The sequence below is a fragment of the Squalius cephalus genome, assembly GCF_949319135.1.
Source record: "Squalius cephalus genome assembly, chromosome: 18".
NCBI classification, from domain to species: Eukaryota; Metazoa; Chordata; class Actinopteri; order Cypriniformes; family Leuciscidae; genus Squalius; species Squalius cephalus.
In genome coordinates, this window is record NC_137139.1 from 33,801,362 (window position 1) to 33,827,850 (window position 26,489).

Below are 26,489 nucleotides of genomic sequence, written 5' to 3' on the forward strand. Positions count from 1 at the left end.
AACCCCATAGAGATAAAATGCTGACCGTTGTCTGGCCACTGTACGAGTCAATAGTGTCTGGCTGCAGACTTGCTCTTGCACTCTCAGACACCAGCGCTTCCTCTGCCTGTGACGTCACTTGCAATTGACACAAATTAACTGGAAATATGTTTCCAGCAGTTCATTCGCATAGTATTGACGCTGTTAAACACTTGCGTGATATTTTAACACATTTCCCCAAAATCATGTTTAATCGGAGATACGAGATTTATGACTTGGGAGCAGTGAGATACGAGGTTACGCTGGAACGGACACAGACGTCGCTGCTGCCAGCAGTGTTCATCAAAGTCTGCAGTCGCATTGAGCCTTTTGACAAGAGATAAGGCTTTAAGAGCTATTCAAATCTAATGATTGTGGTTACATGCATCTTCCTAAACTCCATTTTAAACGTTTAAGAGATATGAGTGATGCAATACCAGGCTGTCTAAAATAGGCGGAAATTAATCTGCACGCAAACAAAGTCGGCGGTCGCGTTGAGCCTTTTGACAAAAGAAAAGGCTTCAATAGTTAACCAAAGCTAACGACTGTGGTTACATACATCTTCCTAAACTCCATTTTAAAGGTTTAAGAGCTATAAGTGAAGCAGAACAAAAGACGATGAGGTGACTAGGCTGTCTAATAGGTGGAAACAGTGGCGGAACTAGAGTTTTATACATGGGGTGGCCAGGGGGTGGCCACTGCTACTTTCGGGGGTACACACACACACACACACACATAGCCTAGAAATCTAGACGCACCCTAGCGGCAGCAACATTTATTTTGCAGCCAGGGTAGTCTAGCAACTCTCCGTTGACTTTCGGAGCTGTAAAAACCTAAATTGGGTCAGGCCAATCACATCGTGTATAGAGTAGGCGGGGCGGGCTTAACATAATGACGACAGAGTTGCGACGGTTCCCTGCTACTTGAAAACAAAGAATGACGGCTGCTGGAGAACAGTCTTTCGAATCAGTTTTGGCCGCGACTCTGGAGGACTTGGAGTTAAGTTTTTCTTTGAGAAAAGAGCAAAGAACGGCACTTAAGTCATTCTTAAAAAAGGAAGATGTGTTCATAGTTTTGCCGGCCAGATTCAAAAGTTTAATCTATCATCAACTAGCTCCGCTGTTGGGAAAACGCTCTGGTTGGTTGAAGTGCTGTCCTATTGCGTGCAGAGGGAATTTGAAAGACAGCCGTTTATCCCGCCCCTCGGATTGAGCCGTGTCTATGGTGAGTTGCCAGACCTAACATCTTGATGTAGGTCTGGCTTGCCAGGCTAACACACACACACACACACACACACACAGTGGAAAAGCTTGTGGAAGGAATTGGGTCATCCTGTTTGTGCCCATAAGTGTTAAACATCCAAAATATTTGCAGAAAACAAAGCTGAAGCACCAAGGAGATAAGATACCATAGCATGTGTCTGTTATGAACTGATGCGTTTATTTACAAAAAAACTCACATTTACAATTATATATATATATTTTTAATTAGATATAGCAGGCATCAAGCAAACATGTACTTGAAAAATTTTAACAATTTTAGTGCCCATCAATATAAAATCTTATCCTAGGAAGATTTAATACAACATAATTATTTCTTTATAATAATTTATAATAATTCTTTCTAATTATAATTATTTAATTTATAATAATTTTTTTGTGTTCATTTTTGGGTGAACTATCCTTTTAATCTGGCAAAATCGTCTCAACTTAAATTCCTGAATTCGGTATGTAATTGACTGCCTGTGTCTGGTAGATGCTCTGACCTGTTGCTGGTTCTGCCTGTTAGTCGAAACTCAACTGATTTTGTATCCTCAATATGTCCTGAGTAAGGAAAAAAAAAAGTCCCGAAGAATCCCATTAGGGGAAAGTTTCGAAAAATTCCCAAATATAGCCTATTCATACGCCTATTCATTCTTTTTCTTGTGTGAATAGGGTAAAATATTTAACCTTTAGATAGCACCATGAAAATTACTGAGTTGATTACTTACGTCAAGACAAACAAAAATTGTATTACAAGTTTTTTTTAAATTGTTTGTTAACATGGACAAACGGTGCATAATCTAATTATGTATGTGCTAATTTGCATAAATACCAAAACAGGTCTAGCCAGGTGAAAATGTCTTGTTGAATCTTGTTGACACATAACAGTAAAAGACTTAATGTTAAGGTCTGAATGGAACTCATTTAGGCTACCCATGAGCATTAATACAGAGGCAGGAATAAGTACTTTAGAAACCAGCCTTTATTAATGTTTAAGAGATGGGGTTTGGGGCTGGGTCTGCGGGACTGTTTCTGGGGGACGAGTCTGAGGGAAGAACAGGAGACAATGGTAAGGAGAATGGCAGAAGACAAAAGGTAGGTAAAATAAAAAGTGAAACCCCAGAAACAGTTTTCAAAACTTTCCCCTAATGGGATTCTTCGGGACTTTTCTTTTCCTTACTCAGGACATATTGAGGATACAAAATCAGTTGAGTTTGCTTCTGTTGCAATTTGTTCAACCTTTTTTCATAAAATGACTATGTTTGTGCTTATTTAAAAAGAACTCTGATATCTCTCCCTTTCTTTTCATGTTTAATTGACCCGGTTCAAAAATATGACACATTTAAAATATGATTCCAATCATATTCATATTCTAATCATCATCCAATCACCAAGATTTTTACCTTAACTCTTTCTTGCCAGCATAAAAAAAAAAAAAAAAAAAAAATTGTCAGCCACCATTAGCGTTTTTGGTCATTTTCACAATTTCATGGCACCCCAGAATATTTTGTTGTATGAATATCTGAACATACCAAAAGAAAGAACAAATGTGCTTTAAAAAAAATCTGTTTTATTCTAGCTTCGTGTGTCTTTTTTTTTATCAACACTTGAATGTTGGCAGGTTTCATAAAAAGCAACATGAGCAAAAAGCTGAGAAAATCGCATTTTTATCAAAGACTACATCTAGATCAGATTCAGAATGATGATCAAAACACAGTAGATCGAGTCCATAAACACCCTATACCCATAAAGCTTCACAGTCCTATAGTGATCGCATTATGATATCGCTTGTTTCTGCTCTTCTTTTCCTGTGTTTTGATCTGGAGGTAACGTTAGCCTACTCATTCAGGAGATGTGTAGCCTAATAGCGCCATACCGTAAACTCGTCAATGGGAGGGAGAGAGTAATTTAAATTACATTCATAACTATACATTAAATCAACTAAGTTACCAGTCAAGTTACCAGTTTGATCATTGCTAGCCCTATTCTGAACTGAAGTAACTGAGCTACCTAATCGACTTCAAACTTCCAAATGTTAACTCACTGAACACTGACTGCTGTGGCCTATCCTCACATTAGCTAGAACATTGTATACTGTAATGTACACACGGCATGGTAGCCTATACTGTATATGCGTGTATTAGGCCTAATGTATTCGGAGCAAACAACCCTGATGCTAAACCTTAAAAACTTACTTCAAATATTATGTTTTCTTATTCTTCGGTGAAGTTCGGTATCTTGCAACCATCTCTCGTTCTCTGCTCGTCCGTTTGAAAACTGCGCGCGCTGCCGGCGAACGTAATTTTTTTTTTTTTTTTTTTAATCAGCATCAGCAGCTGTAAAATTTTGGGGTGTCTCCACCACTGAGAGTTATCCAGAGATAGGCTTACTTGGCGCCAGTAACTTATACAGCCATTTTTTTCTCTCCCATAAATTAAAACCTTGCTTCTTGGGGTATTTTACATGCACAGTGCCAACTTCCAGTCAGTAAAATAATAATAAAAACTATAATTGAATGGTGGTATCTAAAACATTTAATTCAATTCAAGTACTATATTACAGTAGATACATTTTAAAACTTCAATGCACACGTACGCCTAGTAATAATAAGCCTAGTAATAAGTAGACATTTAAAATACTTCAATAACTGATATCATAGTTTAACACAGATAAAATCAGAGTTAAGGCTTGCCTTACGTCGACGAGGATTTCTTAATCGTTGCGAATTTCAATCCTGAGGAGACAAAATGCCGCACGCTCCCGCTGCGGAGTGAAGAAGAGTTACAAGGATTCTCAGACAGTTGAAGTGTCCATTGGAGTTAAACGATTGGCTCTCTAGCTGTTTTCAACACTTTAGATTGGTTAATAATTTGTACAAATAACAGAACCACGTGGGAACTGACCAATAGCATTGATTTCTGAAAAAATATGAAATTGACAAAATTTGGACATATGAGGTTTCCGTCCGACAGTGACGATATATATTTATTTATATGTAAATACAGAAACGATTTTTGAACGACATTGGGAGCTGTTCTCAATGCGACACGAACCACACTGTGCGTCGATTGCAAGTGACGTCACTTGCAGAGGAAGCGCTGGTGTCTGAGCGTGCAGGACCCTGTCCCAAATGGCACACTCCGGACTTGTGGACTTCCTCAGAGTCCACACTTTGGTGACGTTATGTAGTGCAGACTTATAGGGCCCTTGGCGCGAGTCCACGAGGGCACATTGAGACCTGTTTGGAACAGACTCGATCGTCACGCCGGAAATAACGGTCTGGTTGTTGTTGGACAGGAGAAATCATAGATATCATATATAAAGGCTAGATGTCTCGTGCGTGCTGCTGGCCAGTGGAGATCGACGTCCGCACACGGCGGCCATCTTACCACAGTGGACTCGCTCACTCATTTAATGGTGCATATACTTTTAAATAACCATAACTTGCTCAATTTTCTACCGATTTTCAAACGGTTTGGTTTGTTATAAACGTCAGAGATGTAGTTATGACACTACATACATACACTGCATATATATGAATAATTATAACATACATGTTCAAGCATTCGGAATTATAGCCACGTTAATAACGTTTGTAAGAAACCAAACCGTTTGTAAATCCATCAATATTTCAGCGAGATATGAGGATTTGTGTGCATGCTGATCACTCACCTAATGCACAGCTTCACTGCGGTAAGATGGCCGAACGGTGATGCCGGAAGTGACTGCGCCATAAGACATCTAGCGTTTATATATGATATCTATGAGAGAAATCACATTTTTGCACTCCGACATCTTATCTCCATGTCAACTACACAGCCTAATTTTACAGTTCTATATTTTGATATTGTGCATGTACCTGGGCATTAGACAATAGATACATCATGCTTATTTAAATGATGTACAGTTGTACATAATAATACATAATGTTCCATTTGAACTAAGATTGCAATTTTAAAACATAATGAAAATGTGCATGCGTTTCAGATGAATTTACAGGTTTCAATATTCATACTAGTGTAACAGTGGTTGCGGCTGCCCTTAACTTAATTATTTTTTAACGAAAAAATTCGGGCGCCAGACAGTTTTCTAAAACTGACAAAAATCAAACAACCCAGGATAGCAAAGAAAACCACTGATTACACACAAAAACCAAGTATTTCAAAACAAGTTTCAATTTAACTGGAATTTATTACATAATGTCCATAAACATTATTTAAAAAAAAATACTTATTTCGAAAAAGCAAAAACAACCAAACAAACAGTAAATAAATTAATAGATAGATATAGTTCTTAACGTAACAGTTAAATTTCACAGTTCAAAATCAGTGTTCACACAATCACATAAACGCTGTAAACATAGACTGTAAAAAATATGGACAAAGCGTCTGTGACCCATAGACTTTCTGAAGAACGGGTTTGAAGCCGTTTATGGGGGGTATGGGCAGCGCCATCTTGGAAAATCTTGGGAAATCCTAACCCCGCCCACCTTCTGACCCAGCGCGCGTCACTCAGCTCGCTCTGCTACTCCGGTTATCTCTGTGTATATTTCAGGCAACGAAATATGTTATAAAACACCATACTAACTCTTTTCGTTTTCATTTAAAGAAATCTTAAACATTATAGCCACACAAATGTGGTTCAGGCAACGCGTATTGATTATATTCAACTGCACATAACGTTTGCCTATTTATGAAACAAAACAAAATATAAAACACAAACCTGCCTCTTTTCATTTTAAATATAATATAAAAATATTAAACATTTTATGGTCCAGGCAATATGTGCATTTGTACTAAACAACAGATTTTGCAGTAAACAAAATTAGATCATCTTCGTTGTATTAAAATTTAAAATGACAAACCTCAACCTAGTCTCTTTTTGTTAAATTTCAGTTTTATCAATATTAGCTATTATAAAAGTATAAGTAAAAGGTAAAGTTACAAGAAGCTATACAAATAAAGCAAACAATTCAGTCAAACACAAAGTCAGCGCTCTAGTCTAACCATGCAACGGTAAAGTTAAATAGCTTATAAAGTTATGAAACTTTCCCTCAGCCAAAACGATTGCCCAGGGAAAAAATTATAGATTCACGAGACCAAAAATCGCCCATTAGATATACACAAGACGAATTATATTTCACGTTTAACCACTACAGAGACGCCAGAGTCCGCGGCATTGGCGGCAAACCTCAGAACGTCTAGCCGAGAAAAGTCTGCTCTAGGCGGGGTACATGAACGCCGAGCGCCCGGTCATCGCTGGATCAACTAGATAAAATTTTCATAAATCTTTAAATAAACCACAGATTTGAGCTTTAAACAACTACATTCTCGCCTGAAAAACTCTTAAAACTACATTTCATGATACAGAAACAGTAGTATTATATGTCAACTGTATTAAAAAATGGCGCTTCTTATGTTGTCATTCTCCGTGGCGCTGCCTTGTCAGCTGTCAATCAAGCTGTCAATCAAAGTTAACCACGCCCTTATTGTCATACATTTTATATCTTAATACGATCTAAACTAACGAGTTAGAAAAAAATTCACCCCCCTCACAGTTGTCAGGCACTCGGAAGCTATCGAAAAATACAATAAAAGTCCATGGGACCAACCTGTAAAAACATGAATTTATGCTGTGAAAACGGACATTTTAACATGGGGGCTATGGACATTTGCTCCCTTTTGGGACCTGCCCCTAGCGGATTTTCGATGTATTGCAGTTTTTCGCACTTCCGGGTAGGCTTCATTTTTCAGATCAGAATGTTGCCGCTTGGCTGTAAACGAAATCCCAGGTCATACTGGTCACACTCTAGTTGGGCGTCAACACTGGCAGATTCGTGTGTCCATATTCACGCCAAACTTTCCATATAACAAAAGAGAAAGAGGAAAAAACATATTGAATTCACATATCGCGGGTGAAAACTCAAACCAAATGCAAAACTTCAAAGATCAACGATAATGCATTCAACTTAATCAAAAAGCACAAATAAGCAATAAACAAATGTGCGGATGTGAATGGAATGCGTGTGTGTCTGATAGCGTGTGAATGAGTGTAGTGTGAGATTGCGCGTCGGGCACACTGACCAAATTTGGCGGACGGAATCGCAAACTGGAGAGTGTAGTTGGACCTCGCCTGGCTCCAGGAAGGAAGTTTAACGGCCTTGGACTCGTTTGAGAGTGAACCGCTCACCAACAACAGCCGGTCTTTAAAGGTGCGTCGCTATGGAATCGCCAGACTCCACGTCGCATCAGACAGCGTGCGCGGGAAGCCTCAATTCACACAAACGCCGTCTTCCACTCCACATGGTAACCATTTACTTCACTCTCCTTCTCACGAATCGAAACATACCCCGGTGACATGTCCTCCTTCCACCTTATTAAATAGGCCTAACCTCCATTTCCCTTTCCGCCATTAATTAATCACTCCACCCTTTCCGTTAAAAGTGAAAGTGAAAGTAAACATAAACATGGCCGTATAGTTTACTGCACTGTCACACTAGGCTATGTTTACATATGACTCAGTAAAGCCCTGCAATTCGGTTCTATTTATTTAATGAATCATAATGTGATCGTATTATTCAACGCACTATTATTATGTTTCATCAACCACTGCTCGATGACCATAATGTTTGTATAAACTGTAGGTAACAACTGGTAAAATGTACATTTAGGTCATAAAAACCGTAATATTTTCTTCTCAGCCATGTCAACAATTATCCGTGAGTGAAATCTCCTCCCATCTGTTGTCTGATTGGCCTTTCGCAAGGATTCCTGGGTAGTTAAAGTGCGTGGAGCCTGCTTCTATGCGGGCTTCATGGAAAACCGCTTCAAGGGTACAAGGTTGCTGCTGAGCACCCTTCAGAGCGGTAAAATGCTGAATGGGACGGCCTACGGACTCGTAGACTCAGCAAGCACACGCAATTCAAGTCCACGAGACCGAAAGTCCGCATGAAGTGCAGGTCTGGGAGTGCAAGTGCAGGTCTACCCTTCTCGTACGAGTACACACTCACGTCACGATCCTGAAGCGCGAATCTCAGCCATTTAAATTTCAACGGTTATTTTGGCGGTCCGTCTGAGGGAAATCTGATTTTACCCGCCGGTAAAACCACTAAAGAAAGAGCTCACAGGAGGATAAAACATAAATCTTTAACCCCCTGAGGTTGGCGGTATCGCCGGCGATACCAGCTCGATTTTTTTTTATCAGTGTAAAAGAAACTCATAAATACTCTGTTGACTTTGATTTTCCATAGGAGTTTCATACATCAATCGATTCTGTTAAATGTGTATTATTTTTGTGTATACTCACAATAAAAACAAAGTGTTGTGCTTTTTGCCAAATAAAGAAAAATAAACGTGATGCGAGTTCTGCCTTCTCTCTGTCAGTGTAGTCCATTCTGAAACGCGTCCGAAAATGAACAATAACTCAGCGAATACTCAGTCAAACAGGCATACAGACACACAGGCATGAAGCTTGAATTCTCTTCTTTTAAATTAAGTAATTTATATAAAAAACAAATATTCTCATCTTGTGAAATCTGTATTAAAAGAGAGCGATTCCAGTCGAGCTCATTACAGCTGATTCAAATGTAATGTGACTCCGCCCACGGAGAGCGCACGCTATTCAAACGCAAATGGCTGAGGCAATCCACGCAAACCTGTGAACGCCCCCATATCAGCTCGAGAAACACAAGTTTATTCAGATCATTACTTGTTTACACCGTCTCGCAGCGCTGTGAGGAATAATAATAATGGAAAATGTACCTCAGAAGTGCGGGTATATCGAGGAGCGAGCTGAGGAATAGTAGTAAGTTTTTTTCCTTCTCACGTGAATCGGGTTTCTGTTTATGAATGAATGAACGGCAGCCGCAGAGATGCACACTGTTTACCACAGCTCGCAAAAAGACAGTTTAAATTTAAATCGCGTGTGTGAATGAATGATGATGTTTTAGCAAACTGTATTGCTATACTGAGATGAGTAAAAATCGACTGAAATATGTTGAAATAAAATGTAGGCTATTTGTATAAGCAACGTATTAAACTGCAAATTAACATTTATATGCCCTAATATTTCATAAAAACAACGTTACAGTCAGGCGAAATATGAAAGACAACATTTTGTTGACTAGATTTGAGAACAGTTTTTACTGTAGAATATACTGCGACATCAAATAAGCTTTTGTTTAGCAATTTCTATATATATAAAATACTATTTTTGTCAAAAATAAAGTCATCAACTAAGATGTTAGCTGTTCCAATGTTGGCTATATTCAAACTAATGAATACATAGATAAAATGTAGGCCTATAATCATTTTTTTTTACAAAGAAAGAGTACACTTGAAATATTGTTGAAATTGTAATTATTGTTGTAATTGTAACCTTTTTAATAAAATAGCAAAACATATTTACAAGATAGATGTAAGCAAAATCTTAAATGGTCAATATAAGTCTTCTTCTAAATATATCTTTTGTCCTTGCATTGTGGCTCAGTCAGTGTCACACCTGAATGCATGGCTCATTATGCAGAGTGGGTGGGACATTGTATTCTAAGGTGTAAACCACTCCTCGTTCACGCCCCCAAGCAAAACCTGTTTTACATCAATTTAAATCAATGTATTGTTTTATGTGAACGATAAAGCAAGACTATTTTCACATAATTTTGAAGCCAGAACTCGAAGGAACAACATCCATTAGTCAAAAGTCTTATTGACACATATTTATTATGAGTTTTGTGGTCTTATTTCAGCAACTTTCATTTTAATTTTTTTCAATAACCACGCATAAACATTATTCTCTTAAAAATTAAAAAAATATACATGCATGGTGATCACATATTTTGGTAGCCCTGTTTGTGCTATATAGAGTGAATTTACACCTTTGCCATTAACATGTTTATAAATAACTGAAAAAAGCACAAATGTCAGAGCATGTCAGAACACCTCCAGGGCCCAGAAAACCGCTCAGACTCCAGAGGGTTAAATAACTGCAAAAACGTACACATTGGGACTTTTATAAGCGGGTAAAGTATTCATTAGTCTTCATCATAGAATTTATGAAATTCTTGTAACAAACTAGAAACGATTCTAGTGCCAGTAAAATCATAAAAAAGAAAGAAAGCTCGCATTAGGATAAAACATGCTTAAACATATACACTCACCTAAAGGATTATTAGGAACACCATACTAATACTGTGTTTGACCCCCTTTCGCCTTCAGAACTGCCTTAATTCTACGTGGCATTGATTCAACAAGGTGCTGAAAGCATTCTTTAGAAATGTTGGCCCATATTGATAGGATAGCATCTTGCAGTTGATGGAGATTTGTGGGATGCACATCCAGGGCACGAAGCTCCCGTTCCACCACATCCCAAAGATGCTCTATTGGGTTGAGATCTGGTGACTGTGGGGGCCATTTTAGTACAGTGAACTCATTGTCATGTTCAAGAAACCAATTTGAAATGATTCGAGCTTTGTGACATGGTGCATTATCCTGCTGGAAGTAGCCATCAGAGGATGGGTACATGATGGTCATAAAGGGATGGACATGGTCAGAAACAATGCTCAGGTAGGCCGTGGCATTTAAACGATGCCCAGTTGGCACTAAGGGGCCTAAAGTGTGCCAAGAAAACATCCCCCACACCATTACACCACCACCACCAGCCTGCACAGTGGTAACAAGGCATGATGGATCCATGTTCTCATTCTGTTTACGCCAAATTCTGACTCTACCATCTGAATGTCTCAACAGAAATGTCTCAACTGAGACTCATCAGACCAGGCAACATTTTTCCAGTCTTCAACTGTCCAATTTTGGTGAGCTTGTGCAAATTGTAGCCTCTTTTTCCTATTTGTAGTGGAGATGAGTGGTACCCGGTGGGGTCTTCTGCTGTTGTAGCCCATCCGCCTCAAGGTTGTGCGTGTTGTGGCATCACAAATGCTTTGCTGCATACCTCGGTTGTAACAAGTGGTTATTTCAGTCAAAGTTGCTCTTCTATCAGCTTGAATCAGTCGGCCCATTCTCCTCTGACCTCTAGCATCAACAAGGCATTTTCGCCCACAGGACTGCCGCATACTGGATGTTTTTCCCTTTTCACACCATTTTCTTTGTAAACCCTAGAAATGGTTGTGCGTGAAAATCCTAGTAACTGAGCAGATTGTGAAATACTCAGACCGGCCCGTCTGGCACCAACAACCATGCCACGCTCAAAATTGATTAAATCACCTTTCTTTCCCATTCTGACATTCAGTTTGGAGTTCAGGAGATTGTCTTGACCAGGACCACACCCCTAAATGCATTGAAGCAACTGCCATGTGATTGGTTGATTAGATAATTGGATTAATGAGAAATTGAACAGGTGTTCCTAATAATCCTTTAGGTGAGTGTATGAAATAGATATGCTCCTGATATCACCTGAGAATGAACACTGGAGAGAAGCTGACACACAATCTGTGTCGGAGGAGTTTAGCACGTAAAGAAATCAGTTTTACATGATCGTTCACACTGGAGCAAAGCCGTTCACGGGCCGTCAGTGTGGCGTTTCACTCAGATAGAGTCACGCTTTTTAATATCATTGTGAGTCGTAACAGTAATACAACTATTACTGGACTGCACTAAATTGTGTTGCTATTGAAACTGAATGATTAACAATGGGAACAAAACTATTTTTCTCAGCTGATGAAGAATATAAAGATCATGGCGGAGCTTATAGGATAGGCTACGTTAAAAATGTAATTTGTTGTAAACTATCCTTGTATCTCTGTAAAGCCGCTTTGGAACAAACTACATTGTTAAAAGCGCTATATAAATGAAGATGACTTGACTTGTAAATTCCAATCAAAGTCACTAATACATAGAGTTCAATGTGCTAAATGTACATGAAATTACCAGCAATAAAAAGTCAGTGGCTTATTTAATAAAAACAGAGAATAGTTTTATTTATGAAGTGGTTCAACTTCACACTTGCACCAGATTAAATGTAAAAGTGCAGGTTTTCTGTGAGGTTTGTGGGACAGAATATACAGGTTGTACAGTATAAAAATCATATGTATATGGAAAGTTTCCATAAATCATGAAAACTCAATGAGTGTGTCACCTGGTCTGAGATTGACAGCGCAGACTTCATCATACGGTAAACACATCCCATTATTCCTCACTCACTCACTGACCACAACACACACACACTGGTTTTCACTCATCCTTCCTGACAATATTATGTTTTCTGTCTCTTGCAGGTTTGATTTGGCAGCGGTTAATGACAGTGATGTTGGACTGAAAACGGATCTGATAACCATCAACCATCAACCATCAGATTTGGTCAGTGCTCACAAACACACACACACACACACACACACACACACACACACACACACATACATCATTCATAAAAACAGATTTAATTAACATTTTAATGAAGACATTTCAGACTCAGTTTGTTCAGGTATGAGTTTAAGATCTCAGATTCTAGTTTTTAATGAGTGCTATTTCTAAATAAAACAGCTCTAACTACAGCTTTTTTCAAAAACACATTCATTGGTCATTACTGGCATCCCATATATACTCAGTTTCCAAATTCAGTTAACTACATTCAAGTCATTTTCAGACTGTATTGTAAATTTGTTAAAGATGTATTTTAGTTAATTATAATTTATACTTTATGGTTATGATTAGACTTATCCATCAGGTTGTAAAACAAAAGAAACAATACATATAAATGGGAACATTGGGAAACAGATTTGTGCCATCTCATGTCTCCGAACAATTTTTTGGATTACAGTAATAGACCTAAAATAAGAATAATTTTCTTTATGCACGATGCATTTCTCTTTGTTTTTCCTTTTATTGATGGGGAGACGTGACCTGACATGTTAGTCCCGTTGTGTGTTTCTGGTCTGATGACAGCAGGGTTTTACTAGGGTATTTCTGCTCATTTGTAAGCCTTTAAAACAAGTATGTTAACTAATCTGTTCTATATGTGCATATAAATTGTATTGTGTAAACTCGTTTATTTATCACATTAACAATATGGTCAATCTAGCAATTGTGAAGTAATGTGAGCAGTCTTTTATTAATCTTGATTAAAATTAATTGATAAATGTAGGGGTGAGCGGGGCACACACTAACGCAGGGCTCGTTTTAACACACATGGTTTAAATACTTCCACACATCCAGCACCACGAAACTTAGTGTATTTACTTGTTGCCATATCAACACTATATATACAGTAGAAATAGTGTCAAAATTAAAACATCTTTGGAAGATATCACTGAACAGTTATTTAACCATAGCAAAAGTAAATTTCTTACTGAAATTAATGTTTCATCTCTGTTTTTTTGTGTTTATTTAATATGAGACAAATCTGATATTGTTTTAATCTTATATCTGTTATTTAACCCTCTGGGGTCTGAGGTGTAGAACTATGCTATTCTATTCTATACTTTTATGAATTCTATTGAGAAACCATGAGAAAAAGATGAATAAAGACTGAGAGTCAATGTTCAGAAATTATTAATTATTATTATGTTTTGAACTATGCTCTATAGCTGTGTTTTGCGGTGTGTTTTTTGTCAAATTTTCTTTTTTTTATTATTAAAAAATGCCATAATTTTATATGAAAAAGTTAATGATTGTATTTTATTGACATGTATTTTATTTTTATTTATTTTAATGATTGTATTTTATTTGAGTTTATCTTATTTTGTTTTTTTGTTTTTTTTTATTCTGATAAAATTGTAATCTGTCATATGGTCACGTTACTATGGGGCATGTTGTCACATTTCACTTCCGTTCTTTCGGGGTAAATCAAGAAAAAAGTTTACACCGTATTAATGAAACAAAACCACATAATTGTACTAGACGTGTGTGAAATTAATGTGGGAAAAAAATAATTCTCTGAATCCCAAGTGTATTTACACAAACTGAGAAAGTCAGAGAGTGTTAGTTTGTGCCCCGCTCTCCTCTATCAGTTATAGAATTGAACATTTGTCTTTATTTACATGAACCAAGAACCTCAACATTTCACAAGTAATTCAATGTAAACAGCTGGAGAGAAGAGAGAGAAAATGGCTTCAGAAATGTTTGTAGAAACACTGGAAAGTTTGGAAATGTAGCATTTTCTAGAATTTCACCATATAATATGAAAGCATATTATGTAAAATTTCATAGTAGATTTGAAAAGCAAAGTATTAATATAAGACAAAAGAAATGTATAGATGTGTAACCATTCTGCCATTTACACGTGTATATTCAGTATAACACACAAATATTTAATTACAATTTTTAAGGGCCTGAATATATATATATAAAAAAAAAAAAAATTCCGCTTGTATCACATATTCATTTTCTTAATAATTGTAAGTAAAAACTTCCTGATTGTCATTAATGCAAATTCTTTTTTGTTTTTTATTTACATATTCTAAAAACAGCACATCCATAGTTAAAGGTATAGCGGAGGATCTTTCCGAATTTTAGATAAGACGAGTCACTCTCCACTTTTTGAAAAGTTTGATTGATTCACCAGAATGATTGACAATTAGGAGGACCAATAGTATAGGCTATCCACCCGGAAGTAAAAAATCCTCCGCTATACCTTTAATCTTTTGAGATTTTGTTATTTTGTTTGTTTCATCTGACAGGAGTGATGATCAGTGGGTTTGAGTTTTTACGTTTATTATTAGTGTATGGGCTGAAATATGGATAGAGTTTGTCAGTGAAAGTCTGACCAGTGAAAGAGTAGATATGAGATCTGGACTCCACGTCATAAAAAGAGACCAGACCCTTCTCATAATCCACAAACACACCAACCTTCTCAGGTTTCACTCTCAGAGATAAAGAGACAGGTGGACTTTCACCAGCTTGATAATGTTTCTCATTCCTCAGAATCACAGTCCAGAATCCATTCTTAGGATTCAGTGTGATCGCCTTCCTGTTAATGGATTCTCTGGCCACTCCTAAAGTCCACTCAGTCTTTCCCTTCACCTGCACCTCATAGTAAAATCTCCCTGAACTGAATCCCTGCTTTGCCAGAACACTGACACAAAAATCAAATCTCTTTGGGTTTTTTGGGACGTTCTGCCTAATGTCTCCATCACTGACTTGTTTTCCATCATCAGACAGGATGAGATATGGATTCGCTGTATCAGGATCCAGAGTCACATCCACTGAGAGAGATCAGACATTATCAATCAACTTCAGAACAAACATTTTCATGTGTACATTATAAACAAAAGTATTGTGAGTGTATTGGTGTCAATCACACTGTACCTGCAAACTTCTGCACAAACTTAAACCCTGTGGACACAGATGACAATATAATGATGAGTTATTTATAGCAGTAATTTCAGGTTAACAGTGAGTTTCTCTACTGGCAGCATCATGGAAATGTTGATCGTCCATCAGTTTGTAAAACAAAATGCAGAATATTACTGCAGTAAATATACGTATGATGGAGGTCTATGAGACAATCATAACAGAGGGTTTAAAAGCAGAAATGTCAAGTTGTATTTTTATTAAAGCTGTAATAATAATTATTCAGTGTAAAAAAAAAAGTTATTTTTGCTGTCTATATTGTCCTTGTAAGTGGGGAAACCTTTTAGACAGTTTATTTTATAGTCGGACTTCTGGTTGTGTGTCAGTGACGGGATCTCTGTACTCTAGGGTTGCCAACTTCAGAAAAGAAAAATAAGGGACAATCGTGGTTCTTTATAAGGGACACTCAAAATATGTGTACTGTACCACCAGGGGCGATTCTAGGATTTTCATTTTAGGGGGGCTCAGCCCCCAATGAGGGTATGATAAAAAAAAAAAAAAAAAAAAAAAAAAAGTTAGTTTATGGTCTAATGCTCATTATTAAGTAGTTTCATTCAATCATCCAGTAACATGCATATGGCACGGTTTTATAATCACTGAGGTACTGAATGTGAGGTATTTAGGGGGGTTCGGGGGCATGCTCCCCCGAGAAAATTTTGATTTCTCTGATCTACATATGTGCATTTTAAGATGTTTTGAAGGCCAAAAAAATTGGATGACAATAGCTTTAAAACCATGTGCGGGCAGCTGTTTTTTTCTCAACTCATCAGCATCACACTCTTTTTCTCTTTGTTTTTATCTTGCTCTGTCTTTTCCCCCTCCTAAAGCTGAGCTTTGACTGATATAGGCTTTTTATTTTTGTCTGTCAGCGAAGAAAGTAAACATAGGGTCAATTTATGAATCATTTTCTCAGACAAAACTACCAGGAAATCTAGGTAACTAAGTCCATCTACAATGAAATATAAATTATTTTATTTTTTAAGCTTTTTAGCCTTTGTAATCAACAATACGGTTGGTTATTCATCAAGTCAACCTGTGAAAATCTATTTAATTTCAAATCATTTAACTAACCAGCTAAACGTGTATTAATGTAACTGTCTATTGGCAATATGATTAATCTGTTCTATATTTATTTCTATTTATTAAAAATAACAACATGAATTATCAATTTGCCACTTCTATAAATCAAGTACTTAAAAGAAAATCACAAATCCCTTTACTCTACTCTTACTCTAATATGTGTATGTACACTCCTCCTGATTCATTATTACTTAATACAAAACTATATTTATTAATACAAAACAAAATAACTCCAAAAAACTCCAAAATAATAATGATGTTTCTCTCTCTGGGCCATCTAGTGCTTTCAGACAATGATGTGTGTCTTTAATCATTTCTGTGCATGGCAGCATAATGTAATGCCGAAATACAAAATAATATGTTTTAAAGTTTAAAAAGTAAATTAAAATAAATCATGATCGTTTTCTAAAGTATGTTTTCATGGGTGTTAATCGCTTCATTTTTGTAGGAATAAAAAACAACTATCACACTGATAAGGGCTGAAGGTGAACACAGCGAAACGTATTGGTATTGGATGAGAAACGGAACCGTCCCGTGTTGCTCCCAATGCTCCAGTAACATTACATTATGTAAACTGCAATGCATTTATGACAAAAAACTGCACCGATGCAGATGTAATATCATAGCAATCTATCAATAAATGCACTCACGACACACCTTGTAGGCCTACTCTCTGATGTTCGCTCTGCTCGGCGCCCCTGCAGATTGAAAAATGCGCTAAATCCAAGCAGACTCAGATAAGGGGAGGAGCCGAAACTTGACGCATCTTGCCGCCGTTTCAAAGGATTTTTTTAAAGGGGACTGAAGCGATAAAAAAATGTATTAATCAAATATTTTTTAGGGGGGCTGGGCAGAAGCCCCCCTAAAAAGGGCCTAGTGACGCCCCTGTGTACCACACAGTGTATGTCATTTCAGTGTCTGCAGTTAAGGGTGTGTGTGTATCAAAGGTTCTCAGATATAAACATTTGTTTTGCTTAAAGGTGCCCTAGAATGTAAAATTGAATTTATCTTGGCATAGTTAAATAACAAGAGTTCAGTACATGGACATGACATACAGTGAGTCTCAAACACCATAGTTTTCTCTTTCTTATTTAAATCTCGTTTTTGAAAAACACCCCTGAAAAACAGGCGAATCTCCACATAACACCAACTGTGACGCAACAGTTGGGATCATTAATATGTACGCCTCTAAAAATTTGCATATGCCAGCCCATGCTCAGTGCCAGGCGGAACTGCACAGCCGAATCATCAGAAGTTCTGCAGGTGAAGAAACAAGCGAGGATCATAGGGAAAATGGCAGATCTATCTATCTATCTATCTATAATCGGATACCGCTACAGTTTAATTCGAAGTTGTTAGTTGCTCTGCCCATTTGACCACGGACTGTTTTTCTAACCTGGAACAATATCAAGCAGCCAGGCATCTCTCGGCGTCTCATACTGACGAAGGGGGCAATTTCAACTAACGTTATATTCCCGCAAGCGGTATGTAGTGATTTTATTAACGATAATTTACACTGTGTTATCTAGATCCAGCGCGATATTGTTTTTTCCTCGAGAGACATCGTGGCTTGCAAACGAGCGAACGAAGCATGGCAGTTGCTCAGTGTTTGGATGTACAAATGAACACAAAAGTATTTTTTTAGCTCCTTCATCCGAGCCTCTGGAGAACCAGTGGGTTATGTGAATTTCTGATGTGTAATTGTTCAAGTTCAGACAGATAATCTTTCTCTCAAAGTCGTTCAACACTGTTTATGCATCAGTAAATCGCGTTGCAGTGATAAGATCTTCATTCACGCGATCAACAGGCTGTCATCTGCTCAATGCTGGAATAAATCTAAATACTTAAAAAACTTCTCATGATTCGTTAATCCCGATAGCTGTAATAGTAAAAACGTATAAAAGCTGTAATAGTAAAAGTTTTCCAGATAGTTCTACATGTAACGCCAGATATTTCATATGCAAGCATGTCAGCCAATCACAGCAGTGGGCAACAACACTGAAGTCTCTCAGCAGACACGCCCCTTCAAACAGAGTGTTCAAATCAATGGATGAAATTAGGCTAGGAAATATGCCTTTTATTTCTAAATTATAACAAATTTTGATCTAAAAAACATACTAACATTATAAGGGCACCCCAGGAAACATTATAAAATAATAAAATAATCCATTCTACGGCACCTTTAACCTATCAATGCACAATTTAATCCTAAAAATAATTTTAAATGTCAATTGTTGTTACACACAAACCATCTAAACCTTTTGTAGCATTATACACTACCATTCTAAAGTTTGGCATTAGTAATAATTTGTTTTAAAGAAATGAATAGTTTTATTCAGCAAGAATGTGTAGCACTAAGAATGTAAAACGGGACAGATATCAGTGCACCCCCCCCTTTTGAATTTCGAATTGTTAAAGTTATTGTTAGTTACTTGTATTACTTTATTGCATTGTGTTCAATTTGGTGAGACTCGGAGTCGTCAGCAGGGGGCACCCGGGAGTTGCACGGCGCATGAGTGGCTGACTAGCTAGCAGCATAGAAGTAGTATTCAGCACTAGATGAAGCGCGCAAGTGCAGAGAAATGTGCTCCTTGTTTGAACAGTGTTTTTCTATGTGTTTTATACAGGTAAGCTGACAATAATCTTTATACTAGTAAATTCATAACAGTATTGTATTCTTATAGAGCTGTAGTTCGTGCCTGAGACGTGAAGAAAAGTTGTTTTTACTGTGATTACAAGTGTCGTGCGTGAAATGGCGGACGATAGTGTTAACAACTCAAGAGGAAAATTAGTAACTTTTAATGTGAGCAAAACAGAGGAATAAAGGCCTAAAAAGATATATACTCGAGATGTGAGTGCGTGACGAGGGATAATTAACCAAATAGATGTGTACGAACATTATTAAGTCGTGTGTAGTGACGTGTCTGGGCAGTCTGAGTTAACGAGGCACACGTGTCTGTTCTTAGCCCACGTGCATAGACCTGTTACCCTCATTTAGCATTACTTTGTCAGCCATTACATGTAAAAAACGATTTCAGTACTGTTAAATAAGAACTCCAGTCAGATTCAGAGGTAAAACACTTTTATTAATCATTTTGTGAGTTTATAGTGAGAACACAGTAACTGTTAAACGGTTGAAACATAGTTCATGATATAGTCAGTTCATTAGCATATTTCATGAAGGAGTAAAAACGGATTAAAAGATAATTTAAACAGTGATATGAAAGAGTATTAAAATATGTGTGCAGTTATCAATGCTAGAGTAATGTGAATGTAGACTAACTATTACTGAGATCTGAATATCTACTGTTTACTAATTCCAAATGCTATTTTCATGGTTATGTTTAATGATTCACTTGTATTCATTTTAAAAAGAGAGTTTGTAATACTTTAATGATGGTATTCGTCAGACCTTTCCTTTTATGTCGTTTTATAGCAGGCACGGCACATGTTTAGATTTATGTTAATATGTTTATGTATTTAGAGCATGTATTTCTTGAGAATTGAGTATTGTATAAAGAGTAATGCGCCTAGTGTTACGTACCAGTTTAGACATTTGCACTATCAGACATGTGATTGTTTATGATAATTTGTAAAGGTATCACAGAATAAGAGCATAGAAGTAGTATAAAAGAGTATTACTCTTTTAAAGACTGATTCACCATTCAAGAGCCGGCTAGAGCCAGTTAGCCCATTGCCGGAGGTAACGATGCGAAGGGAGTTTAAAATTTGTGGGCAAATTGGAGAGAGTGGTCAGAGGGACAAATTGTCATATCTTAGTTTAGTCCGCCAGATTGAGTTGGGAATACAAAAGGGGCACACACAGACTGAAGTGGTTGAGGCTGTAATCAGGGCTGTCAGTCCAGGACTGCCGTTGAGAGACATGTTAGAGATCAAGCGTGGGCTGACCCTCAGTGCACTCCTCACCATCCTGAAGGGCCACTATCGAGTAGACAGTTCGACAGAGCTTTACCACCAGCTTCTTAACATCTCCCAAGAGCCCAAAGAGACTGCCCTGAACTTTGTATTCCGTGCGATCGAGCTGAAAGAGAAACTGTTATGGAAAGCCGCGAACGAAGACACCGATGAGCAGTACAGCAGAGCCGTCATTCAGCGCAAGTTCCTCCGCTCGATCGAAACTGGACTGCTGAGCGATTCTGTAAAGTTCCAAATTCTACCCCACCTCAGCGATGTGAGCATAACAGATGAGGAACTGATACAGCAAGTGGATGAGGCGGCCAAAGTCGAAAGTGAGAGACAAGAGAAACGAAAAAGATCCACTGCTAGTAAAACTCCCAAAGTACAAGAGCTTCAAGCAGAATCTCAGGTAAAATCCACGCCTGGCCAGAGTCCCTCTAAACACATGGAGTCCGACTCAACAGCGTCAATTAAAACAGTAAAGCGGAATGAGACTAAGCCTGACAGCATAAACGCGCAGCAGATGATGGAAGAGCTTCGCAAGGAAATGCAGCAGATGTTTCGGGCTGTAATGGAGGCAAGTCCCCGCCCTCTTGGACTGAAGCCGGGAGGGAGAGGCTGCAAAAAGTGCAAGGAGGAAGGAACAGGTGAGAACTGTTCGCATTGTTTCAAATGTGGGCAGGAGGGCCACTTCTCTCGCGGGTGCAGAACCCCATCGGGAAACGGGCAGGGACTACTGAGGTGGGGCCAGCAGTAGTCCAAAGCCAATTGCCCCGAAACGAGCAGCCACCACCCAGCCCAGTCATGCAACCAACAACAGCCTTTGAAAAGAGAGCAGCTGGAGCCTCATCAGCTGTAAGTGTGATTAACTACATACCGCCTCGACACCAGCCACAGTTGATAAGCCTTGTGGGTAGCCGATGCATTGTGGATTGCGTTATGGACAATTGCCCAGTTAGAGCTCTGTGGGACACGGGAGCACAATCCAGCATTGTGAATGACCTCTGGCGACTGAACCACCTACCCCACACTGTTGTCAAACCCATCTCAGAGTTACTGGGGGATGAGACACTGACAGTCTTTGCTGCTAATGACACACCCATTCCATATATCGGCTGGATTGAAGTCAGTTTCAGAATAGGCAGTGACCACACCAAGACAAATGATTTACAAGTGCCAGTACTAGTGTCAAGCGACCCAGCAGTTGCCAGTGACCCCATTATCGGTTACAACGTCATTGAGGCCATCCTCAACAGAAAAGAGGAAGACACTGAAGGTGAAAGGAAGCAGCTGGCACACAAAGTGAGTAAAGCTTTTGCGATAACAGTGAAGACTGCTCATCGTGTGGTGAAGTTGATGCAGAACGCTGGTTCAGAGACTGGAGTAGTTCGTACTGGCGGAAAAAGAGTACCCATACCAGCAAAACAAGTCACCACCGTCTATATAAGAGCGCATGTAAGTTCACGAGCCCAAGGCCAACAGATGTTCTTTTCACCTGACATGCTTAATCCTCCACCAGAAGGCGTGATATACAATGATGTACTGGTGCAGATCCCAGAAAAAAAGAGTGCCATACATACCCATCTCCGTGACCAACACTACGGATCGCACCATCTATCTCGACCGTCACAGAGTGATTGGTCACCTGGAGCCCATCAAGACCGTATACAGATGGTACCCAACCAGAATGCCTATTACCGAAAATAAACCAGCCGCATTTCAAAGTCGTTCCCGAAATGACCGCCAGGTGGCGCAAAGGGACATTGTGCAAAACAGCAGCAATAGCCGTATTTTAAAATGTAAGTGGGTTAAATATAAAACCCTAAGCCTGATAGGCATATTTTTCATATATATAAATAGGCCTATTAGGCTACAACAGAATAGAACCAAAGATAGAATCAATTTTAGAACTGAAAAAATAGAATCAAAAGTAAAAAATAGAGACGATATTAGGAGCAATGACGCTGAATATTTTTACTATTCTATTGAGGAATTAGATAAATGAAGAGCTCTCGTGAGCGATACAATTGCATAGTAATTTATAGTGATTTCAAAAGCAGTCCTTAAAAAAAAAATACATGGAGTAGTGTGGTATAATTTTTCAGAGATTACGTGGAACGGGTTTTAGTTAAGATCCTGGTTTCAATGCCCTTAATGTATAGGCTAAGCTACTGCTTTAAAAAATGTCACAACGCGTTTCGAGATTGTTTTGAATTAAACATTGAAGTTTAAAATGTAGTGTTTTGGCACACCAGGCCGAGTGGCGTTACGCATCGTTCAAAAATCAAGTTTTATTCTGACATGTTGAATTGGCGTTAGAATTTTTTTTTAGATTTATTAGATTTAGATTTTAGATTTCGTTAGATTTATTTTTCTCATAACAGCTAAAATAACTTAATATATGCCTTGTCTTAATATGACCTACTTAATATAGGCAATAGGCATATACTAGCCTATATAATAGCCTAAATTAGCAAAACTTGGCCACTAAATATTTAATTTTCAATTATTTTAATTATCACAATTAAAGTTTTAATTTTATTAAATTGAACAAGCGCAACAATTAGCATTTAATCAAATATTCTAAAAGATGTATTATTAATAATAATGTTATTTCAACATAATATTTCGTTTTTTCGACATAATATGTGTGCGTGCAACAAGCAAGATGTGTATTTGTAAATCCGGTGATGCGTGCATTGATTTTTATCAATAAACTAGTGTTTTCTGACAGTGTCGACTGCAAAGATGAAGTTGACGATCGGCATATTTGTAGTGAACGCACCTAGAGAGAAATGCACATAAAGACATAATCAGAGAGTAGCCTTTTTCTTTTCGTTTTGAATTATTTCGTTTGAAGACATTTCAAGCTTTGTGTATATGATGTATTTATCATGTCTGTGTGAGGCATACGCTGAGTTTCGTTAAGTTAGGAGGATGAGATGCGCTCCAGCTGACGTGCAACGCAAGTGACCGCGCGGGCGCCTCCATGATTAGTGTCTGTTATATTTGCTTCTCTTACTTATTAAATACAGGCAATTGGTTGATGAAAAATTTATTCAAATTAAGATACAATTTATAGAAAACGAAATTCACTTTAAATAAAGGTTTTCTACTAAACAAAACTTAATGAAGTGGTCAAAATCATGTCTGACCCACTCCATATCCATCTCTCGATATAATGCATCCTATCTTACTCGTGCTGTTCACTTTTCATATTCAACATAGATGGAAAAAAATAACATTATAATATTTTAACAAATATGATACTAAATGAGATTATTTAATGGCTACAACAGTATAGTAGGCCTATAGACTCTATTTGTACAAATTGCTGCACATTAATTTAATTAAATAAAACCTTGTAACGAATTCACACTGTATGGTAGACTGTGTACAGTTGAGACACCTTAAATAACTTGCGTTCGCAGCAAGCACAAGTTGTGATTTTTTTTGTGTCAGCTGGGAAGGAAATATATACCAGACCTCTTGGAACTTTAATTGAATACATAGCGTTGGTGAAGCATACTGAAATTACATCCCTACAAATTTATTAGGCCCTACTGAAAATAAATGTATCGATTTTAAGCAAAGTAGCCTAAATATTAAGACTGTAAGCCCTTTGCTTTTTACTTAGCCTATAAAGGACTCTTGTAGCCGAATTTGTGTTAATTTAATTTGTAGAGGATTTTTTTAACTCAAACATTAACACTGAAATAAATTAAACTAAACTATTGTAATTTTTTTGGCACACGACGACGAGTGGCGCTATGCATTGTTCCAAAGCCAGGTTTTTTTCTGGCATGTTGAATTAGTGTTCGACAAACGCGGCGGCGCGTTCATTTGAATGAAGACACACTGGAACGTTAGGCCATGTCGCAACGAGTGAATCGTGGCCGAGTGGTTGAACTTACGTTACGATCATTTAGATGACACGGTTTCGAATCCCGAACTAACTTGGACTACTGATATTTTTATATTAGCCTATTAATGCATTTTATAGTCTATTGTTGATGCAGAGAGATTTGTCTAGTTCTAAAACATAGTTTTTTGCTTATAGCCTATTTACAAAATAAAATCACCATGCATTTCCATTTTACAATAAGCAACAAATAGCCTATTATACAATGACTTTACTTCTGTAACCTATAATGATTCCAATCGTAATTTCAAAAGCAGTTCTGTTAATATATATATATATATATATATATATATATATATATATATATATATATATGACTTTTAAACGACAAACAATAAAATCAGAACCAGTATTTGCGTTCATGGTTCCAGTGGCAGTAATGCATCCACGGCTTTTCAAAATGTCACAAAGCGTTTTGAGATTGTTTTGAATGAAATATTGAAGTTTATAATGAAGTGTTTTGGCAAACCACGACGAGTGGCAAACTCTTTGTTTTGTTTTGCAAACTCAGCTAGCCTGTGGGGGGTTTGGAGAAGGCAATAGTTGCTTTATCGTGGGGGTGCAGGACAGAGGTGTTAATGTTCCGTCTTTCATATGGAGAGTGTCGGAGCCAGCCTGATGAGCAGGCAAAGGCAAAATTATTTTAAGGATTAATCTCAAAATCTCCAAAAGTCCATAGCCTATGTACAGTAGGCCCTATATCTTATTAAATTATATATTGTAGTTTTATTGATTGTATTTAAAGGTTTTCCACACACAATTTCAATTTAGCAGATACAGAGCTCTTTAATTCGCGACCCACCTCGTTTTATTGTGAGGTGAATTCAGCAAGGCATGTTGTAGGCTATCTTTGAAGGAACAAAAGCTATTTGTTACAGTTTTTTCTTTCGTGATTTGTGTGGATGACACACAGCGACATATACAGTATTATCAGCTGTATGGTGTTTTTTTACGCTGAAATGCTTAATTTCGAGAAAGACCCGCCGCGCGCAGTGAGGGAGACCAAACTTACTAAAAAAATATCCAGAGCGAGAGAGACAAAGAAAAACGCCTGTTCTTAATTTATGTTGCTTTGAACTTTTTTCGTTTTGTACCGTTTTATTTTTTTAATTTAGCTGCAATTTCTTTGACAATAGAAATTTAAAATGTTGCAAGAATAAGATTGTGTTTCTTATTTTGCATCACAAAGGGAATAAACTCTATCGATGCAACCCTGTTTAAATAAATAAACTGTTCCGACACTTTATTCATACCTTGAAATGTGCGATGGGTTTTCAAACTTAATTAATTTTCTTTTTCTTTTACATTTTCATTGTTTATTTTTTAATTGAAAGCAATACTGTATTGAAAGTATTTTTCTGATTTGTTCGATCTGTTTTGAAAAATGTCTTCCGTTGCTATGGCCGGGTATCACTGTCAGTCATCTCAATCTCGTGAATGATTCACACACAAATTTCTTTTTAGCAGAGTAAAGACGAGCTTCATCATCTTAATTTTCTGGTGCAATCGGCTGACAGTCTTCCTCATCAGATGTGTCGTCTTTGCAGCGGCTCAACTGGAATGTAGCAAATTTATGTTGTAAATTGATAATTAAACAAGATGATTGACTTTAATAAACAGATGCATATTTAAGCATCAAGAATGGAAAAACACAAACACTGTCGGCTACACTGAGATTCGATCTCAGATCGTTTGAAGCTCCGAGAGACTATTGTTAATGCATTGACCACAGAGCTATCGTCTGAATAGCCTAGGTCTACTATTTTCTCTGTTTTAAAAGTTTGTTATATTCTTTTTTTATTTGCTTATGTTTTTTAACATTAGCAATTTACTGTCTCGAAATTATGTGTCGAAAAAATTATTAAAAAAAGTGTTTTTACAAGACCTTGTGCTGTTTATTTATTATTATTATTATTATTATTATTATTATTATTATTATTATTATTATTATTATTATGCAGATGTTAATTCAGCCATTCTGTTGGATAA

At 37.4% G+C, this 26,489-nt stretch overlaps 1 protein-coding gene across 1 annotated transcript in view; it reads right to left on the reverse strand.

Moving 5' to 3' along the window:
- Positions 1–14,896: 14,896 nt before the first annotated feature.
- The window catches only part of LOC307146307 (E3 ubiquitin-protein ligase TRIM39-like), a gene marked incomplete at its 3' end in the record, with an annotated part of 28,516 nt that continues 16,923 nt past the window's right edge, over positions 14,897–26,489 (reverse strand). Inside the window, exons 7-8 of the mRNA XM_079850205.1 lie at positions 15,536–15,562; positions 14,897–15,432 (exon numbers count right to left, since the gene is read on the reverse strand). Of these exons, the coding sequence (XP_079706331.1) occupies positions 14,897–15,432; positions 15,536–15,562 (563 nt within the window). The remainder of the gene's footprint in view (positions 15,433–15,535; positions 15,563–26,489) is intronic.